Source organism: Diorhabda carinulata, chromosome X (assembly GCF_026250575.1).
Source record: "Diorhabda carinulata isolate Delta chromosome X, icDioCari1.1, whole genome shotgun sequence".
Classification (NCBI taxonomy): domain Eukaryota; kingdom Metazoa; phylum Arthropoda; class Insecta; order Coleoptera; family Chrysomelidae; genus Diorhabda; species Diorhabda carinulata.
Genome location: NC_079472.1, coordinates 11,768,329 through 11,789,015, shown reverse-complemented (window position 1 = coordinate 11,789,015; position 20,687 = coordinate 11,768,329). Strand labels below are relative to the sequence as shown.

The following is a 20,687-nucleotide window of genomic DNA, read 5'->3' as shown; positions in this document are numbered from 1 at the left end:
TATCAAAAACCCATTATTTAAAATTAATGATTAATAGTGGGAGGATAAATAATAAACAATTAAATCATAGTCATTTATTAAGAATAAAATTCCAAAAAATTATAATACATAAAATTAGAAAAACATTTATTACTCAGTAGATTCTTCTTCTTGTTGTTTCTTTGATTCTAATTCTTGACGAGTTCGAACACATACTAAAAGTAAATAAAGTCTTTTAAGAATAAAAAAAACCTTTCTATTTATTTTTTATATTATATTTTCAAAAAATTGTATTATACTATCAAGTAATTTATAGTATAACATTGATTCACAAGTAAGTCTGTGGTTGACATTTGACATATAGAAACGAGCGCACTACTTTGATGTTATCAAATGAACGCAGCATATATGTTCGATTTGATATACATGAAAGTATGTTCCGTTTTATAGAAACCACAGAGCTGAAAAGTGATTTTTTTAGAAAAAAATAGAGAATAACGTTTATGGAGTTTAGTTTCATTTCAAATTTTAAATTCTGACTGTTCACTGGAAACTGTTTTCAAAACATTGAAAACTGAAATTGGAACATACGCCATTTTATAAAAACCACAATAAAATTCAATAGAGGTAATCCTGTCGACATACAAAAAAATGCACCAAGTGGATAGTTCCAGAACGCGTTTCAGTTGCTATAGACAATTGGATGACATGAATTATTATAGAAGAATGAAAAGCATAGAAGAAATAACCACTTTGACATCGAGAATTGTATTTTTTTTTATAGTCGACATACATAATGAAACGCGACGGACGCGTTCGATTTAAATCGTTCTTAAACGTACTTTTGTTGGTGGCTTTCGTTAGCTTATACTTTCAATAGAATCATTCGATTAATTAAATTACAATAGATGATTCGAATGCATAGAAGAAATCGAATTTGTTTATAAAAACAGCAAGAGAAACGATATATTAGAAAGATATGACATAAGTGTAAACAAAAATCGTTATACACAACAGAACGCAACTGAAGCGTTCTTTTTGAGTAGTTTCAAAACGCGTTTTCGTTGGCTTATACTGTCAATCGAATCATTCGATTATATAAATTATTATAGATGATTCGAATGCATAGAAGAAATCGAATTTGTTCATACAAACAGCAAGAATTACGCTACTTTACACACACACACACAACAAAACGTAATCGGAGCGTTCAAGAACGCGTGTTAGTTGTCAATAATCCATCAGTTGACGTCATGAAATCGCGTAAATTATCATAGATGCTTAAAAAAATCATAGAGAAATAAATTTATCTCGATCTAATTCGAGATATTAGCTAGATTAGCGTTATTTTCGACAATTTTGACAGTTATTAAGAATCGAATTAAAAAAAAAATAGAATCGTTACCTCTTTTAGTTTTTTCCCATCCGATAAACACGCCGTTTTTAACATTTTCTTTTTCCAACCAATCTTGAAGAGGCTTAAAATATTCCAATAGACCGCCGGCGTCCATATTCCTTTGCCCCGTTAGGGCTTCCATGGCGTCGGGCCAAGGTCTCGAGGCGCCCATGGCGAGCATTTTTTTAAGGGAATTTCCTGCGTTGGTATTTTGGTATATGTCGCATTCGTGGAGGGGTTTATTGGCGTTGTTTGGTTCGTATTCGCCCGCCTTTTCGCAAAGGGCCCTATGGAATTGGAACTGGATCACGAAACTTATGAAATACCTGTAAAAATAAAAACCAAACTGACCGATATTCCGAGGTATACGGGCCTAATGTAGGTAAAATGGGGTGCTGTAAGGGAAAAAATCGATTATTTTTACAATAAATCTCACCTGAGGTAGGGAACATCGGCGACTATGTGATATTTGGCTGCGGGGTCGAAGTCTTCTTCGGATCGATCGACTGGTGGTTCCAAACCTTGATATTTTTCCCTCAATTCCCACCATTTGCAATTGTAATTGTCCGATGTGGTATTTCCGGAGAAAACGTCCCATCTCCAAAGGTCGATCAAGTATCCGAACGGTAAAAATGCTATTTTGTCCAAACCAATCTGAAAATCGTTGTTCAACATAAAAAGAAAGGAAGACATGAATGAAGAAAAGAGTGAAACAGAAGAAGAAATGAAAAAATACGTGAAAATAAAAGAGAAAATGGATAAATAACAATCGAGAAAAAATAAAGGAGGAAAATAGTGATGAGAAAAAAGAAAAAGAAGAGAAAGAAATGGAATAATGAGAAAAGAAGGAAGGAAAGAAAAACATAAAGAGAAGTGGAATAGGGAAAAATTGAGAAAAGCTAAAAAGAAATAATAAGAAAGAAAAGGAAACATTTATTTGGAAAAAAGGGGAAGAAAGAAAGACGTGGAAAAGAGAAAACGATACAAGAAAACAAGAGGAAGAAAAAATAAGGGACTGAGAAAATAACAGAGAGAAAGGCAAAGAAAGAAAAAAAAAATAACGACATAAAAATGGAAAGGAGTAAAAAGAAAGTGAAAAGAATATAGAAACGAGGAAACAAAAAAGAAAGAAAAGTTAGTAAAAAATTAGAGAAAAAAGGAACGGTAACAGAAAATAAAAAAGAATAATAACAAAGTGAAAAATGAGATTAAAAGAGTAAGGAAACATAAAGAATGAAATAGAAGTGAAAAGGAAGAAAGAAATAGTACAGAAAAATAACAAGGAAATTTCGAAAAAATTATCAAGAGAAAAGAAATGAAGGAAAAAATAACGAGAAAAACGGAGAAAGAAATAATGGTGAATAAAATATGAGGAAGAGATATAAATGAGGAAGGAAAAAAAAAGAGAAATGTAAAAAAATTATAAGGAAGAAAGAAACCAACGAAATTAAAAGAAGAAAAGAAAAAAATACGAAAAACCTACAAAGAAAAAAAAATAACGACGAGAAAAAAGGAGGAAGAAAAATAGTAATGAGAAAAATATGAGGAAGGAAAAGAATAGAAATGAAGAAAAAATTATAAGAAAGAAAGAAAAACAATGAAATTGAAAGAAGAAGAAGAAAAATAGGAAAAACAGAGAAAAAAAGTAACAACAATGAAAAAACAAATGAGGAAAATACTGATAAGAAGGAAAGCAAAAGTGAGAAAAAAATTAGAGAGAAAGAAAGAAATGAAATGGAAAAATACGAAAAAGTTACCGAGAAAAGTGAAAGAAAGATAAAAATTGGTAAAATAGTTCCTAGAAAAAAAGAAAGAAAAAGGAGGAATGAAAACAAAAAATGAAGAAACAGAGAAAAAAAATAATGATAAACTAGAAATCTATAAAAAAAGAAACAAAAAGAATAACAAAGAAGGAACGTAAAAAATAAAGAAAAAAGAATGTACACAAAAAGTCGAAAAAAAAAATATATATAAAAAAGAAGAAAATAAAAAATCCTTGCTTAATCACGTTACGCCATCTACACTTTCGACTGCAAACCCTAGACGTCAAATATTCAGCGGTATAACAGAAAACTGTAAAATTAACATTCATTTCGAAATGACAATATAGAGGTGGAAATTTCTTCTTATACTTCTGCCAGTTACAAAATAACAGTTTTGAAGGGATCGAAGTAGAAATTCCCATTTTTATATAGGTGTTCATTATTGAAATTAAAATTGTCATCACGCTGCAAAAATTGTTTGAAAAATCCCGAAAAAGATAGAAAAAAATAATTTACTTACCTTATATAAATTATTGAGGACTATTTTCGGATCGTCAGTTTTCGTGTTAACCAATCCGATCTTTCTCAAATGCTTCGTCGATTTAAACGACAACGAAATCAAATCGCCAACGGCCTCGTGAAAACCTGAAATTTATATATCCCGAAAAAACAGAAAAAAAAATATTTTTTCTAAATACCATCATTTGCTCCGCTCCTATAAGTAACCGGTTGATCCTTATACTGCAAAAAATATTCGATATGCCCCATTTCGTGATGCGCCGTTGTCAGATCTTCAATATTAATGTCCGTGCACTGTTTTATCCTGTAAAAAAATAATTGTGGATGGAAAATATTCCGGAAAACTTCGATATAATCACCTGAAATCTTTTCCGTTGTAAAAATCCCAAGCGGATGCGTGGCAAACTAATTCTCTATCGGTAGGTTTTTCTAAAATCGATTTTTCCCAAAAACTTTGAGGCATAGACGTCAAATTAATAGATACGAAGAAATCCTCAGCTGTTTTGAACATCTTCAAAACCGTATAATTCTGACGAAAAAATTATTACAAATAGTTATTTTTATTTTTATAACTGTAACGGGTGTCCCAAAATTAATGCAAGATTTCAATGACAAGTCGTTTCATACATTATCCTAAACTGTCAGCTGTCAATTTTTTTTAGAATTGTCAACACTGCATAAATGGCGTCAAGCTTAAATCTTGCGTTAATTTTGGGTCACCCTTTATATATAACTACCTGTTTTATCATTTCTGATGTTACATCGCTATCCTCAACTTCTGGATAAGGTAAAGTAAAACTGGCTATGTTACTCCAAGTTTGAGCCCACATATTTCCTTAAAAATTAACCTAATTTCGTATCAAAACCAAAACAATTTCCAACTACAGTTTAAATATCATTTAAAAAATCGACAATTTTTACCTAATAAATGTGCTGGTATCGGTCCTTTTTCAGTTACAACATCCCCGTATTTTTCTTTGAGTTTATACCGCACGTAAGCGTGAATTTGCAAGTACAACGGTTTCAGCTGATCCCATAACCTTGCAATTTGATCTTTAAAATCCGGATCTTCATAATTAAATAACCAATATTCCCCTTGATTATTGAAATCGTTAAGTTTAGCGGCTTGATTCGATAATTTGACGTAATGTTTATAATTTTCTCTACATTTACGACCCACTGTATTTCTCCATTCGATCCAAACGTGTTTTAGTTCTTCTTCGTTTTTAGAATTCGCAAGGATGTTCGTTATTTCTAAAATATGACAGTTAATTTATCGATTCTATAATCGATTTTTAATAATCGATAGATTCATAATACCTGGTTCTAATGCCAAATCGCATTTAGTTTTATTATGATAATCGCAAATTTTTCCTTTCGCATAGATCGCCTCCATTTCGCTGATGTTCTTTTTTAAATATTTGTAATCGTTTTCTGGTAAAGCTGATGATCCTAATACAGAATAAAACATAAATTGCCTTTTTATGTTATAATCCGAGAAAGATTTCCAATTGAATTGTTTGACCTGTTGCCAAGCTTCCTTTTCGCTTTCGGCCACTTCCGCCGATATCGCCAACTACAAAATTCAAATCAAACCAATGACGCCAATATTATTAAATGGATAAGTCATAGAAGGATAAACTAAGACAAACTGAAAAATCAAATTGCACTGGCGTGAAATTTTTTTAAGTCGTAATGATTACACTGAGAAAAAACTAAACTGTAACATTATAATTTAAAAAGAAATTTTTTTTGTTCGAACTGATACCAGCAAGTAAAAATTCAAATTAAGGCACTGTCGCCCAAGTTTTTCGGTAAGAAAGTCATAAAAGATTACACTGAGAAAAAGCTAAACGTAACATAATAATTGAAATTGAGAAATTTTATAATTTTTCATGTGAGCTGATGCTTATTTTACGAAACAAATAATTGATTTCAGTAGATTTTCTGTATAGTTTTTCTGATCGTTACTTACAGCTTTTTCCAAGTTCGCATCCGTTATATTAGATTCGTAATCCCATTGGGCGAGTGAAGATCTATAGGAATTTTCTTCATTCTTCTTATTTATCGTTTGCAGTAAGTTGTAAGCGCGAATTTCTTCTTCTTCTATATTCGGATCTTTGGCGTGGACCGATAGAACGAAATACAAAATGACACCGACAGCCACCATAGCTGTCAGTCTGTAACATAAAATTAGGTTAGTTTCATGGTAATAACAAGCAAAATAAAAAAAAAATTTCATTCTACGGTAGCTGAACGTATGGTGTGGGTTTTTGTTACTTAATATATTACAAGGTTGTTTAAAAATGATTGTGAAATCTAAAATATCTCTATTACTTACTTATAATATCGTTTTTTTTGCGAATTTTAATTTGACTAAGGTTCGCTGCTTCTTGTGTAAGCAACAACCGAAAAAAAACAGTAAATATACGGTTTGTTATACGACTTTTTTTAAACTAATTCAAAAGCTGTTTGTGTTTTCATTTTATAACCATTTTATTGCCTAATAAATTATGAACATAATCCTCGCGATTTTTAATGGACATTTATTGGTTTTCAAAATATATTATTGGAAATATACAGGGGGGATCGGCTGAACCGTATCAGTAATTCTACAAATAAAACAGTGATTAAAAGACGATGCGATGATACAAAATAAGACAATATAACAAATAGATAACTTTAAATAAAAAAAAAGAAGAAACGTGAAAAACAAAAATATACCCGTCTTTGTAAAAGAAGAATAGATAGTTTAGGTTAGGTTTATGACGAAAACGTGGAATGGTATGCAAAATACGAAAATATAGTCTATTCATTTTATATACGTATTATAAATGTATGATAAAATTAATTTCCAGAAAAATTCCAGATATGACAACGATGTAAATACTACTAAAACACGTATGACAAAACTCTCGATGATAATCGATAAAAAACAAGATGGAAACAACAATTAGATCACGTGGTGGTACTAGAAACTACTGTTTATATACTTTTATTAGTAATTTTGTTTCTCAGTGTATAAAATAAATTTTTATCACCGTAAAAAGTAATCTTATGCAAGGTAAATTCCCTTTCTATATTAAATATCGTACACTGTAAATAGTGTATTAACAAAAAATCCAAATTCTTTGAATTTCCAGAAATACTCCAGATCTGACAACGATGTAAATATAATTAAAACACGTATTACGAGACTCTCGATGATAATCGATAAAAAACAAGATGGAAACAATTAGATCACGTGGTGGTACTAGAAACTACTGTTTATATACTTTTATTAGTAATTTTGTTTCTCAGTGTAGAAAATAAATTTTTATCACCGTAAAAAGTCATCTTATGCAAGGTAAATTCCTTTTCTAAATTAAATATCGCACACTGTAAATAGTTTATTAACAATAAACCCAAATTCTTTGAATTTCCTGAAATATTCCAGATCTGACAACCATGTAAATACAAATAAGAAACATATCACGAAACTCTCGATGATAATCAATAAAAAAATATGAAAACTACAATTAGATCACGTGGTGTTACTAGAAACTACTGGGTATACACTTTTATTAGTAATTTTGTTTCTCAGTGTATAAAATAAATCTGTATCGCCATAAAAAGTCATCTTATGCAAGGTACATTCCTTTTCTAAATCAAATATCGCACACTGTAAATAGTGTATTAACAATAAACCCAAATTCTTTGAATTTCCAGAAAAATTTCAGATCTGACAACCATGTAAATACAACCAAGAAACATATCACGAAACTCTCGATGGTAATCGATAAAAAACAAGATGGAAACTACAATTAGATCACGTGGTTGTACTAGAAACTACTGGTTACAGATTTGTTTTGAAATTTTGTTTTTTAGTGTATAAAATGAATATTTATCACAAAGTCGTTTTATGCAAGGTATATTCCCTTTTATTAAAAATGGCTAAAAAATGTTTTGTTTATTATTATTTAATTTCAATTCATACTTAAAGGAATCACACTTTGTATAATTGAACCATACAGTGACACGCACTACTATTTTGGCCGAGAAATATGCAAAACATTTGACAGGACGATCTTACACGAGTACGCACGATTCTATATGAGTTTCGAAAAGAATCGAAAAGGTTTTTCAATAATTCGATATCCTTTCCGATTCTTTTACAAAAATTTTAAGTTTTAGAAATTATTTCTCTTTTCAATGAATCAAGATTATCATTATTATTCATAAAAAACATTGTAGGGAAAAATACTAAATAGCATTCAATGTAATTATATGTTATAAGCTAACACGTCATAATACTTTATAAGCCACAACATGATAATAACGTTGTAAATTTGGCAACAACGAAACTGGCGAATGACATAAACCCTTAACATTATGCATACATTATAAATTGAATATTAACATCCTTTCATAATTTGTGTAATTAAACATTATTTATTAATAATAATACTCATTACGGTAAAATATTTATTAAATCTGATGTAAGTAACCTATTACTTCGTTACGTTTTGGAATAATTCGATTTTCAGTTAACGTTTCACGTTGCTATATAATTAACTAAACTTCATATTTGTTTTTCTCTATAATTTTATAATAATTTAGAAAAAACATTCGTTTTAATATCTAGAAATCGTATTAATAAATTTTGTAAATGTAAATTAGCTTTTATGCCAGTCACTGACCGCACAAACATTTCGTGTAAATAAAATATTGACCTCAAGATTGAATCTTGATTATTTACCAGAATCATGTAACATGGAATATCTACGAGATATTAAATTTATTTGATAATACATTTTACCGATACTATTCAGTCTTTGTTTTGCTTTCTCATAATATTGGAAACAATTTTCTTTGTTTGCACGATATTATAAAATGTTACAAGTGAATATATTTGCAACTTACCTTCGATTATTTTCGTGGTGCATACTGTAATTTATCTGAACAGATTGTGCTTATTCAAATACTGATTTATAATAAGAAGAAATAGTTAACAACAGACCAGTTTTAACGGCAAAAGTCAGTAGCGTTGTACATTATAATTATTAAAGGTAATAAGCATGTAAATAAGATTTTTTTTTCATAAATAAAATAAATTTTGACGTTTGATGTATATTTCCGTGAAGAAATGTTTGAATTATTTTACAACGTATTTGATAGACTGGAAGTAAGTAAAAAATTCGAGAAATAAACTCCTGACTTGTTATTATTTGTTTTCAACGAAGTTAATCAGGTATATAATGATTAAAAAACGTGTAAGAAGACTTTTATTGGTCCTTTTTGATTAGCAATTACATTCTATAGAAGCCTAAGCATCAATTCTATCGACCTTCTGTATTTATCTATAGCTTTCCTTCTTCTTTTTTATTTTCTCAATTGTAAATAGAACTAGTAATCATAGAACTAATATTACCAAACATAACCTAATATATATAACGATAACAACGTAAGAATCCAGGAACGCACTTAGTAAGCGTTCAGTACAATGCAGTACAAATTTAATGTAAAATAAAATAATTTTCTTCAACTTTTTACTTCTTAGACCTCTTTAGATGTTTTTTTGGTGATGATTTGTCTTAATTTTATATCTCTTTCCTATCATCATATAAATCAGTTTGTAATAACACGAGGAATTGACTTTACGAACTACTTCGGTCTTCATTTATATTATTTGTCATTTGAAACTGATTTACATAGAAAAAAACCTAAAATCAAGACGAATTATGACGAATAATGAATTATATATTATATTAATAACAATAAGTTATAATTCTTATATACATTTGTTCTCTAATAGCATCAAAGGAAAGTGTGAAATTACGACATATATTCTACTTAAAAAAATTGATTATCAAAAAAAATATTTATTCATTTCAATCGTTTTAAAATAAAATTTAAGTACTTTCAACACATAATTTTAATTGTTTTAATATTAAATTACACGCCTCCGTGTTTTTCATTGTCTATGTTTATCTGTCAATGTTTTGGTCCTATATACAAATGTTAATATCAAAATTACGCCATTCACATCATAAATTTAATCGGATCAATTATCAGCTATTTTCCGTATGGATCAATAAACTAACAATTTCTTTCTAGATCCGGATCTGTCTACAATTTACTGTGATCGTAGTTACTTCGGTTGCGTTCGTGTTTCAGTTAAAACTCACAAGTTCGAGTTCTATGGTATCAACTGATACGTTCATTGGAACGAACCCTATTTTTGTCGATCAAAGAATAAACACAAACAAACGGTATATACAAGAAAGTGGGAGTATAAGGTGTAGAGAATTGGAAAGTGTCTAAAACTTAACCTTAAATTAAAAAAAAATTGTTTTTGTGCTTTAAATTTCGTAAACCGATAATGTAAATATACCGTGAATCGGGGAAACGATGATTTTCGTTAAAATACGATTTAAATTTAAGTGTTACGAACGAAACTGACAGTGTTCTATTTATGACGTCTATACCATAAAAAAATCAGTCCTAGTTTAATAAGAAATGAACTCCCGTACTCATTTACACCCTTTCATGAACAATTCAGTATCGATTAGACAAGAAATTCAAAGGTTTGAAAGTGTACATCCGAGTATTTATGCCATATATGACTTAATTGATGTTATAACTGATGGAGTAGTTGCCCAACAAATCAGGGATCATGTAGTCTGTATTGAAGGTAAGATAATGGTGAAAATATGCTCATATTATGTTAAATGTATTATTAAACGTGTATTTATAAGTACTTATTGTCAAATTATATTTATTTGCATCAACAAAAACTAAAGATTTGAAAAACAAATTGAAAATATTTATCTTGTTGAATTGAACATTTCTTATCTAATGCCATGAAAACAAATATGAAAATAATCCATTATAACACTTATTTCAATCCATTATTATGAATTGGGTTAACAAACCATAATTCTTTTTATTTTTAAAAAATTTAGAAACTAAATCAAGAATAGTCAAGTAGGACATAATCTCTTCGTTTTTTAAAGGTTTTCAATTATTTTTATTACGATTGAACATATTTTTACTCACATAACAGATTCAAAAAGTATTTCTGTTGATATATATGTAATGAATTTTTAAGATATGTCCAGAAATTTTGTCACATTTCTATGAAATTAGTTTTACTAGTAATTACAACTAATAGTTGAAAATAATATGTAGTTTCTAGTAAAACCGAATTTTGGAAACTCTTCATGTATCATATTTAGTGCGAAAAAAAGCGTAAAAATACTCATAATTGGTGTGAAATCACAAAATTAAAAACTAATGCTTTTATTATTCATTTTTGACCATCAACAAGTGATTTTGAATGTAAAAACTAAATAATTTTGATCACTAGACATATGTAATAAATTTTGAGCATTAGAATAATATTTTAATCAAATTTAGACTCCCCCTTATAGATTTTTTACCCCATTTTGCAACAATTCACTTACGTAATTATTATAATCCATTTTTTATGTTTTTTAAAAAAATTCATTTTATCACAACACAACTTTATGTACGTGCTCTGTTAACTGTTTAATATATTTTTTAATCGTTCGTATTTATCTCTGAAATGTTGAAAATTCCTATGTAAATATAAATTTTATGTCAAGAATTCAGTACACACTGTATTTGTAACATTTAATTTCAACGAGCTCAAATTTTTTATACTACATAAATAGCAACAATGACGGGAAATAAAATAAACAATACCCGCATACAAATGTCTATTTTGCATAATTTTACTGTTGTATATTTATAAATAAAGTGGAGGAACCATGAGCATTGATGACTTTCCTCAGACTTGACAAGACGTCAGTCAATAACAGACATGAATTTTAATATCACCCTTTGTTTTCGATTATTATTATAAGTCGTTAGATTGTAAAATGATTCATAAATTTTTATTTACATTTCGACTAGACATTGATGTGTTTTTTAATGTGTAAACTTTTAAAATCCATTATAACGATGTTAAACATATCTTTAATTTCTTATCAAATAAAATTAATAAATCGATTTTAATAAACGAGTGTAATTTATTCATAAAAGTCTAGAGTTGATGCAACATGAATTTTATGAAAGATATATCTATTTTTTTTTTCATTTGAATATGTATATAATATAACATCCATTATATTTTAATTCTAACCTTATTTAACGTTACTTTATAATATAACTCGTTCTATGTTAAATTAATATAATTATACCTTGAAATAAAATGACAATTTTTAACAAAAATTATAAATTGATGAAGCTCTAGATCAAGATGGCGTCATAAATGATTAATCGATGATTCAAAAAAGTAGATCATAACCTCAAAATGGGTTATATAAACAAAAGTAATTCAAAATTTTTGTGTAATTTCATAGATTCGTTTGTGAATTCTCAAGAATGGACATTATCGCGTACTGTACCGGATTTACGATTAGGTATAGTTGGGGCTTTATCATCGGGAAAATCAGCACTCGTTCATCGTTATCTTACCGGATCTTATATGCAAGAAGAGTCCCCCGAAGGGGGACGCTTTAAAAAAGAAATCGTTGTCGACAATCAGAGTTATCTACTTTTAATTAGGGATGAAGGAGGACCGCCAGAATTACAGGTATGTTAAAAATATCCATTTAGTTATCTGATGTAGTATTTCTTCGATTTTTATACGAAATTTTCACTTTTTTCTCAAAAATTGTGGTGATTTAATAAAATTTATGAGTTTATTTGATTAGGGAAGTTATTGACTGTCATATTTTTATCAATTTTATCGATTAATGAATTAGTGATAATCTTAATTCACTGTAGGACCATTACTGATAAATCCACAACTTTCTACTGTTTGTTTATATATCCTGTAATAAATCCATAATTTTTTTGTTCAAATCCAATCTAATAATCAAATATTACACGTAGGATTTGTTATTTGTGATATTCATTTGAACTACTCCAACGATTTATCATAATTGTCTCATATAAAAAACTAAATAAGCCTAATTGGGGGTGACTAAGTATTCGTTAGGTGTTGAAACATTTGAACTACTTGTTTTATTCATTATAATTGTTGATTATGTCGTATTTAAAACATCAGAAAATTCATTTTAACCAAAATATTGAATGGAAAGTGATGGATTTATTCTGCTCTTTTGAACTACTCTAACGATTTATCACAAGGAATTATTCGAAATTTATTTCAGTTTACTGCCTGGGTTGATGCCGTTATTTTCGTCTTCAGCCTGGAAAACGAATCCTCTTTCAACGCAGTATATAATTATTATACCAAGATGGCTCAATATAGAAATTCAACGGAAATTCCTTTGATTTTAGTTGGGACTCAAGGTGAGTTCTTGTTATAAAAAAAATTCATCCTTATTCTATTACTTAGTATGGGAATAAATGAAATATTTCTTCCAGATGCAATAAGCGAGAATAATCCAAGAGTCATCTATGATTCTAGAGCGAAAAAATTGGCAAACGATTTAAAGAAATGTACATATTACGAAACATGCGCAACTTATGGACTCAACGTCGAAAAAGTTTTTGAAGACGGTGATTTTCTAAAAATAAATAATTACTTATATAACCAATTAATACATTTTTTTACAGCTTGTCAGAAAATAGTACAACAAAGACACGCTCTGGCACCTTGTTTGACTCCTACTAACTCGAGACCTTCTACTCCAAACAACAGTCATTATTACCCGAATCCTGTAACTGTACAAAGAAATTATTTACAAAGCAATAATGGTTACCAGCAGCATGGACAATCACAAGCCCACATGTCCCCCGGACATAATCATACTCTCTCACACAAGGTAAGATAATTTTTATAATTGAAATTGTTTTGAAGATATTTTAACTTAAAAAAAATATATTATAATAAATTTTGACAAATTGATAAAAAAATCTAGATATTTCTAGTATACAAGTCTTTTATTTTATTAAAAATTTTGAACGAATAGCTTTGGTATCAAATCTTCTAAGTGCAGTGAAGAATTCGTTACTTCTTTTGTTTATTTGAACTTCTTCAACGGTTTATCATAATAAAAACTGGAAAAATCCTAATTAAGGGCGGCTATCGATTCGTTTGTTGTTGGTACATTTGAATTATTTGTATGGTTCATTATAATTGTTGTATTATGTCATATTTGAAAGTTGGGATGATTCATATTAACTGAAACCTTTAATTATGTTCAAGGCACTGCTTCTTCTCTGTATTTCAATATTTTCACTGGTAATTCTCCACTTCTATTTTAGTTGGAACTTCCTTGTTTAGTCGCTCTTCATATTCCAAATTTGAAAAAATTTGTTTTAATGTAAATCTTTATTAGATAGTGAAGTTATTTTTTGTACATTTGAACTACTCTTATGGTTTGTCTTATTTAAAACTGAAAAAATATATATAATGTGCTCAGCTAAGGATTCGTCTTTATTTGATACATTTGAACTACTTGTATGATTCATTATAATTTTTATACATATCATATTCAGTACTTAAGCGAATTTATTTTACCAAAAATCTTGTATGAGAAATGGAGAAATCATTATGTATTGTGTTTATTTGAACTACTTCAACGAATTATCATGATTGCTTTATATATTATATTCTAAAAAGACAAAAACCTAACTTGGGGTAAAGAAGGATTTGTTTTTGGTATATTCGAGCTACTCTAACTATAATTGTCTTCCATATGTAAAAAAACCTAATTGGGAGTAACAGAGAATTAATTTTTGGTACAACTGGACTACTCTAATTACAATTGTCTCATATATCATATTCACAACTGACAAAAACCTAACTGGGGTTAGCTAATGATTTGTTTTGATATATCTGAACTACTCAATTAAAATGGTCTTTTTTATTAACAAAAAACTAGTTTGGAGTAGCTGAGAATTAATTTTTGGTACATTTGGACTATTCTAATTACAATTTTCTTGTGCATCATATTTTAAACTGACAAAACCGTAACTGAGGGTGGCTGAAGATATGTTTTTGGTACATTTGAACTACTTATGTGATATATTACACCATTTCAGGATCCACCAAGTATCCAATCGATAGATTTACGTCAAGTTCATACCCTAAAATCGAATACGTCAAATTTTATCCGGCGTGAAATCACAGATAGTAAAGAATTGATTTACAAATCTGCGGATGATAGATGGAATTCTTCTACATCGACGATCGGTAGTCACGCTTCGTCTCAAGTAAATATCTTTATGAAATATCCAAATTTAAGTCTTTAATAATTATTTTTTTACAGGGTTTGGGATTACAGACAGTGGAAAACAACAACTTATCGAAATTCGCGGCCCCACATTCATTAGATAACCTCCAAACTAGTACCAAGGATGGTAAAGATTTACCGACCCCCAATTCCACACCGACGACTTCCAGAAAAAGTAGACGGAGATCGAATCTATTCACCCCCAGTAAAAAAGGTGAAGATAAATTGAAAAACGGGGGTGATTTCGGTAGTGGAAGAGCCATACCGATTAAACAAGGTAAATAAGTCACTCAATATTTTTTTAGAAATTTCTTGGGTACCAAATTATTTAATTTTCAGGTTATTTATACAAAAGGAGCAGTAAACCTTTAAATAAAGAATGGAAAAAGAAATACGTGACGTTATGTGATGACGGTCGTTTAACCTATCACCCCAGTCTACATGATTACATGGAAGATATACATGGTAAAGAGATTTCCTTGCAATATGTAACGGTTAAAGTACCCGGACAGAAACCTAGAGGATCCAAATCGATTATAACAATCGCGGGTGGTGGACACATCGGTATAAACGAAGGGCTTGGAGGCATTTCACTTTCTGGTAAGAAACAACTACCCCCAGAGCTCATATTCTTATTAAAAATATCGATTTTGTAGGTAAAGGGAAACCTTCGGATAGGATACCACCAGATTGTTACGATTTAAAAGATTCTGATACCAAACAGTATAGCGGAGACGAATCGATGGTATTTTTAACCAACAATATCTTAAACGGAGATAATACCAAAACGGATATAAAAAAAAGACATAGGAGAGTGAAAAGTAGCGGCGTAAAAAACTCTGAATATGATGGTTCGTGTAATTTAACCCCAAAAATGTGATAAAAAGTCTTAAATAATTATTTTTTTACAGATATAGACGCAAACGAATTCTATATAGTTTCGTTAGATAATAAACAATGGCATTTCGATGCTTCAGGTCCAGAAGAAAGAGACGAATGGGTAACGGTTATAGAACAACAGATACTCAATTCGCTTCAACTTAACGAAACTTTTAAAACTAGAAATAATCCGGCTGAAGCTTCTACTATACAATCGATCAAAGCTAGGGTACAAGGAAACGGATATTGCGTCGATTGCGATGCTCCAAGTGAGTAAACCAGCTTCTTCAGTGGTTCATTTGAACTACTCGTTCTATTTATAATCTTTATCGTCATATTCGAAAACATATTTCGAGTAATTCTTGAATTTGAGGTTTTAGGGATTTAGGTCTTTATTTCATTTAAACTACTGATTCGATTTACAATCTTTGTCGTCATTTTCAAACAGATGTTTTGAGGAATATTTTGCATTTGAGGTTAATGGATTCGTTTATTGCGTTGGTACATTTGAACTACTGCTTTGATTTATCTAAGGAGACGGTTATTGCGTCGATTGCGATGGTACAAGTGAGTAAATACTTTGTAGATTTGGTCCTTTTAAATATCTTCATCCTTTATTCATCCATATTTAGTGTAAATAAGAGAAAATCTTTAATGCGTGGTTAATGGATCGGTTTTTATTCTGTGGTACATTTGAACTACTGCTATGATTTTTTTAGTACTATAGGACAAATTTGAATATGGTGGTAATTGAATCATTTTTTCTTTGGTACATTTGAACTACTGATAAGATTTAGCATGGTTTCTATCGATTTTTTGCAAGGTTTTGTTGTTTTCATGACAGAGGACTATTCTGCTTATGGGGCCAGATTTTTATTATTCCCTTCTTCAACCAGTCCAATAATGTACAGTAATACGCACTGTTGATTTTTTTGTCTAATTATTACAAACTATTGGATGGAACGAGCTCACAATTTGACAGTGACAGTGATTTGTGTTCAATTAGACTTAAACTTTATCTATATCAAGTGTTGATTGGAGTAATTTATTTAATACTGTTTTTATTGTAGATCCCGATTGGGCGAGTTTGAATCTAGGTGTACTTATGTGTATCGAATGTTCTGGTATACACAGAAATTTGGGATCTCATATATCAAGAGTCAGATCTATGGATTTGGACGAATGGCCGTAAGTAGATGACGTAAAATGACCACAAATTAACCATAACGTAAAAAAATTGTTATTAATGTGTGGAACACAAGATTTCTTTTGTTACCTTTTGTTTTTGATATTCCGAACTCAATTTTATAATTTTCTTTTCAGTTTGATCATTTTTTATATAAAAAAAACGTGTTTTATGATCCTAGTACTGTATTTGAAGGCTAATAACCTTAAACGTCGATCTTTATGCTCTTTTATCCTTGTGGATCAGTAAAAACTGGTTCTTTTATGGTAAAAAACTTAAATGGCAGTTTCGATTCACTAAATGAACTTTTTGAAGTGATCCAGCCTTAAAGGCATCTTCAAAGCGCTTCTATTTTAGTGTATAGTTCGTTATTTTGAATGAATGAAAACCTATTTAAGAAAAATCTTGTATGTGTGACAATGGATTCGTTTTTCTTTCTTTGGTTCATCTGAACTACTAGTTCGATTTGTATTCTTGTCGTAAACATCTTATTCAACATTGACCAACAGTTATTTTTTAGTTCTTTGTTTAGGCTCATTTGAACCACTGTTATGATTTATTATAATTATTGTATATTACATATTTATAACTGATGGAAGAAACTTTGTAGTGTGAACCAGCCTCCAAAGGCATCTCTAGGGTGCTTCCTTTTTAATTTTTTTCATTTTCTGAAATTCTTAAACCAGTTTTTTTCAATGGATAGGCAAGGATTCGTTATTTCTGTTAGGTTCAATTGATTCACTTCTATAACTTATTGTAAAGAACATATTTGGAAACGGATGGTAATTAATTTTAAGAAAAATCTTCAATACTTGATACAGGAATCGCTTTTCTTTCTTTGGTTTATTGGAACTACTATTTGGTTTATAATCTTTGTCGTACACGTTTCATTTAACATTCACAACAAGTTATTTTGCAGAAAACGGAATATTTGGCAAATATATGGTTTTTTTCTTAGATTCATTTGAACTACTGCTATTATCTACTGTAGACATTATATTTAAAACTGCCAAAAACTTACTTCAAGTAGAATATTGAATATATGACTAAGGAATCGTATTTATTTCTTTGTTACATTAGAACTACTAGTTTAATTCACAATATTTGATATTCACACATTATTTAAAATTGACAAAAACTCAGTTCACAAAAAACATTGAATATGGGGTAAATATATAGATTTTCTTAGATACATTTGAACTACTGTTACTATTTATTGTACACATCATATTTAAAACTGCCAAAAACTTATTTCGAAGAAAATCTTGAGTATATGACAAAGGATTCGTTTTGTTTTCCAATGTTCTTTGATCTATTTCTATAACTGTACTCATCATACATCAACAAAATTTACCAAAAATTTATTTCCCAATCAAAATCTAGAATATGTGACAAAGGAACCACTGATTTGATAAATAATCTTCATAGTACACATCTTATCAAACATTAACAAAAAGTTATTTCGCATAAAACATCAAATATGTGATGAGGATTTGGTTTTTTCTTAGGTTCATTTGAACTACTGGTATAATTCAACATAATTATCTTATATATCACATTCATAACCAATTGAAAATTTTGTAGAAATTTTCTAGGGTAAACCAGTTAGGGTCGCCGTAGTGCCTATTTTTGACATTTTTCATAAATTATAGCTAAAAGAGGCTACACAAAAAGGTTGAGTGCCAATAAAAGGCGTTTTTCTCCCTATTGATATCTATTAAACCCAATTTTTTTGCCTACTTCGTAAAGTTTCATTGGTACCTACATGTTAGGTTAGAGTCTCTTCTTCTTCCATTTATTTTAGGACTTTGTCCTGTGTTTTCTTCAGTCTTGATCTCGGAAAGTCGATGTCCATGATTCACTCCATATCTTTGGAGGTTTACCTGTTGATCTTCTGGTAGTTGGCTTCTTCTAGATTAGAGTCGATAACATGATATATTAGGTGCTCGACCATCAAAATATGACAATTAAGAGAATTTTATTTACTTGTAGACCTGGAAATTTGGCAGTTATGTTAGCTATAGGTAATTCTTTAGCTAATTCTGTGTGGGAGGCTCAAACTCAAAACCGTTGCAAACCTAATTCACATTCTACGAGAGAGGAACGTGAAAAATGGATAAGAGCCAAATATGAACACAAAGAATTCTTACCACCACCAAACAATACGATGCCTTTGGGCCAACAACTTATTGGTAAGTACATAATAACAAAAATGACTTTAAATTTATTTTCTAACCTCAATATTTTTATGAGTTTGGACTAATTTCTCGTTTTATGATTAGATTACGTATGCGCTTCGAATATCAAAGGAATAATCACCGTATTAGCAAGGGCTAATGTCCAAGAAGTGAATACAACAGTAGGTCCGAGGGATTTAAGGACTCCTTTACATTTAGCGTGCGCAATGGGAAACCTCGCAGTTGCTCAACTACTACTCTGGGTAAATCCCACGATTATACCGTTTTTTATTTAAAAAATAACCGGTTTTGTTTTAGAATAACGCTGATGTGAAATGCGTCGACCAAGACGGTCGAAATTGTTTGGCTTACGCGAAAGCCGCGGCCAGTATAGCCGCGGCGAAATCTCAAACTTGTACCAACAGTCAAGATGTTGAGGTTTCCTCAGTGGCATGTAAATCCCTCGTCGAACTTCTTCTTTCTTACGGTTGTCCCGAAGCTACGACCGTGTCTATTAGTGGAACGATACCGAGGAGGAAGAATAGCAACAGTCAATCGGTTTCTACCGTACAATATAATAAATTAACCTCAAATGTTTAATAGAGGTTCGTGTTCACCTCTCTCGATGGATAATCTATTTATTTCTTTAAATATATATATATATAAATATGTAAGTAAGTGAAGGAAATGTAAAAAAAATTTTTATTAAACTCATCCATGTCATTTTTGTAAACGTTTAGAATTATCACATGTTATGTATGTTTGAAGTATATAAAAATTCTTAACGCACTTAATAAATATTTTACTGTTATAGTGCAAATGATACAAATGTACCTTTAATATTCTACGGCTCGATTCATAGAACTAAAAGTTTTGGGCTCAATTATGACACAAGGTGAGTAATTTGATGTTTACGATCATCGAACTCGAAAGGTAAGTTCGACTTCTACATAGTGATAGTTCAATGGTGGTTTGAGTGATGAAAAAAAAGTGTGATTTTATACTGCTGTTAATTGAACAAATTGATTTATTTGATTAATGAGATCGTAGAAATCCAAAGGTAAGTTCGATTTTAATATAAAATAATAAATTTCTGTAATAACGATTTAAAAATAATTTTAAAAAAAAACATGCGACTAATCATGGAATAAACATTCAATTACTAGAACCGTAGATCTCAAAAGATATGTTGAGATTCATAATTAAAATTCGATAAAACTACCATAGTTCATAGAACTAAAAAAATAGTTTTTCACAATAGATCATAGAAAAAACGGTTTGAATAGATTACTAAGATCATAGAACTAAAAAGTGTTTAGATTACAGAACCAGAAACGTAGTTTTATACCAAAGAATAAATGGTTTAATTTGATTACTAGGATCATAGAATTAAAAACGTGTTCAAATTTTGGAACAAAAAATATTTTGTAGATATGCATTTTATATAGAATAGAATGAAAAAAATGGGACTAATATGTTTGATTTGGTGTACGCCGAGGATTTTAGGACACAAAACGTAGTTTCACTCAATAGATCATAGAATAAATTCGAAACAGGATCATAGAACTAAAAAGG

At 29.7% G+C, this 20,687-nt stretch overlaps 2 protein-coding genes across 4 annotated transcripts; one reads left to right on the top strand and one right to left on the bottom strand.

The window, feature by feature from the left end:
* Positions 1-59: 59 nt before the first annotated feature.
* LOC130901956 (angiotensin-converting enzyme-like) lies at positions 60-11,300 on the bottom strand. 3 transcript variants are annotated; one of them, XM_057813679.1, is made up of 11 exons: positions 11,103-11,300; positions 5,633-5,837; positions 4,978-5,233; positions 4,579-4,911; positions 4,395-4,492; positions 4,017-4,186; positions 3,837-3,961; positions 3,659-3,783; positions 1,812-2,029; positions 1,385-1,701; positions 60-194 (listed from the first exon to the last, which is right to left on the bottom strand). In XM_057813679.1, the coding sequence occupies exons 1-11, from the start codon at positions 11,144-11,146 to the stop codon at positions 130-132; spliced, it is 1,956 nt and encodes a 651-aa protein (XP_057669662.1). In that variant the 5' UTR covers positions 11,147-11,300; the 3' UTR covers positions 60-129. The 3 variants fall into 3 exon arrangements, with proteins under 3 accessions (XP_057669662.1, XP_057669663.1, XP_057669664.1); XM_057813680.1 differs by lacking the exon at positions 11,103-11,300 and adding an exon at positions 8,560-8,717; XM_057813681.1 differs by lacking the exon at positions 11,103-11,300 and adding an exon at positions 5,999-8,617.
* Positions 9,796-19,910, top strand: LOC130901953 (centaurin-gamma-1A). The gene is made up of 14 exons (XM_057813675.1): positions 9,796-10,330; positions 12,024-12,256; positions 12,840-12,981; positions 13,057-13,191; positions 13,249-13,457; positions 14,680-14,850; positions 14,907-15,147; positions 15,210-15,470; positions 15,527-15,721; positions 15,782-16,018; positions 16,820-16,937; positions 18,928-19,127; positions 19,218-19,375; positions 19,431-19,910. The coding sequence occupies exons 1-14, from the start codon at positions 10,156-10,158 to the stop codon at positions 19,710-19,712; spliced, it is 2,757 nt and encodes a 918-aa protein (XP_057669658.1). The 5' UTR covers positions 9,796-10,155; the 3' UTR covers positions 19,713-19,910.
* The last annotated feature ends 777 nt before the right edge of the window (positions 19,911-20,687 follow it).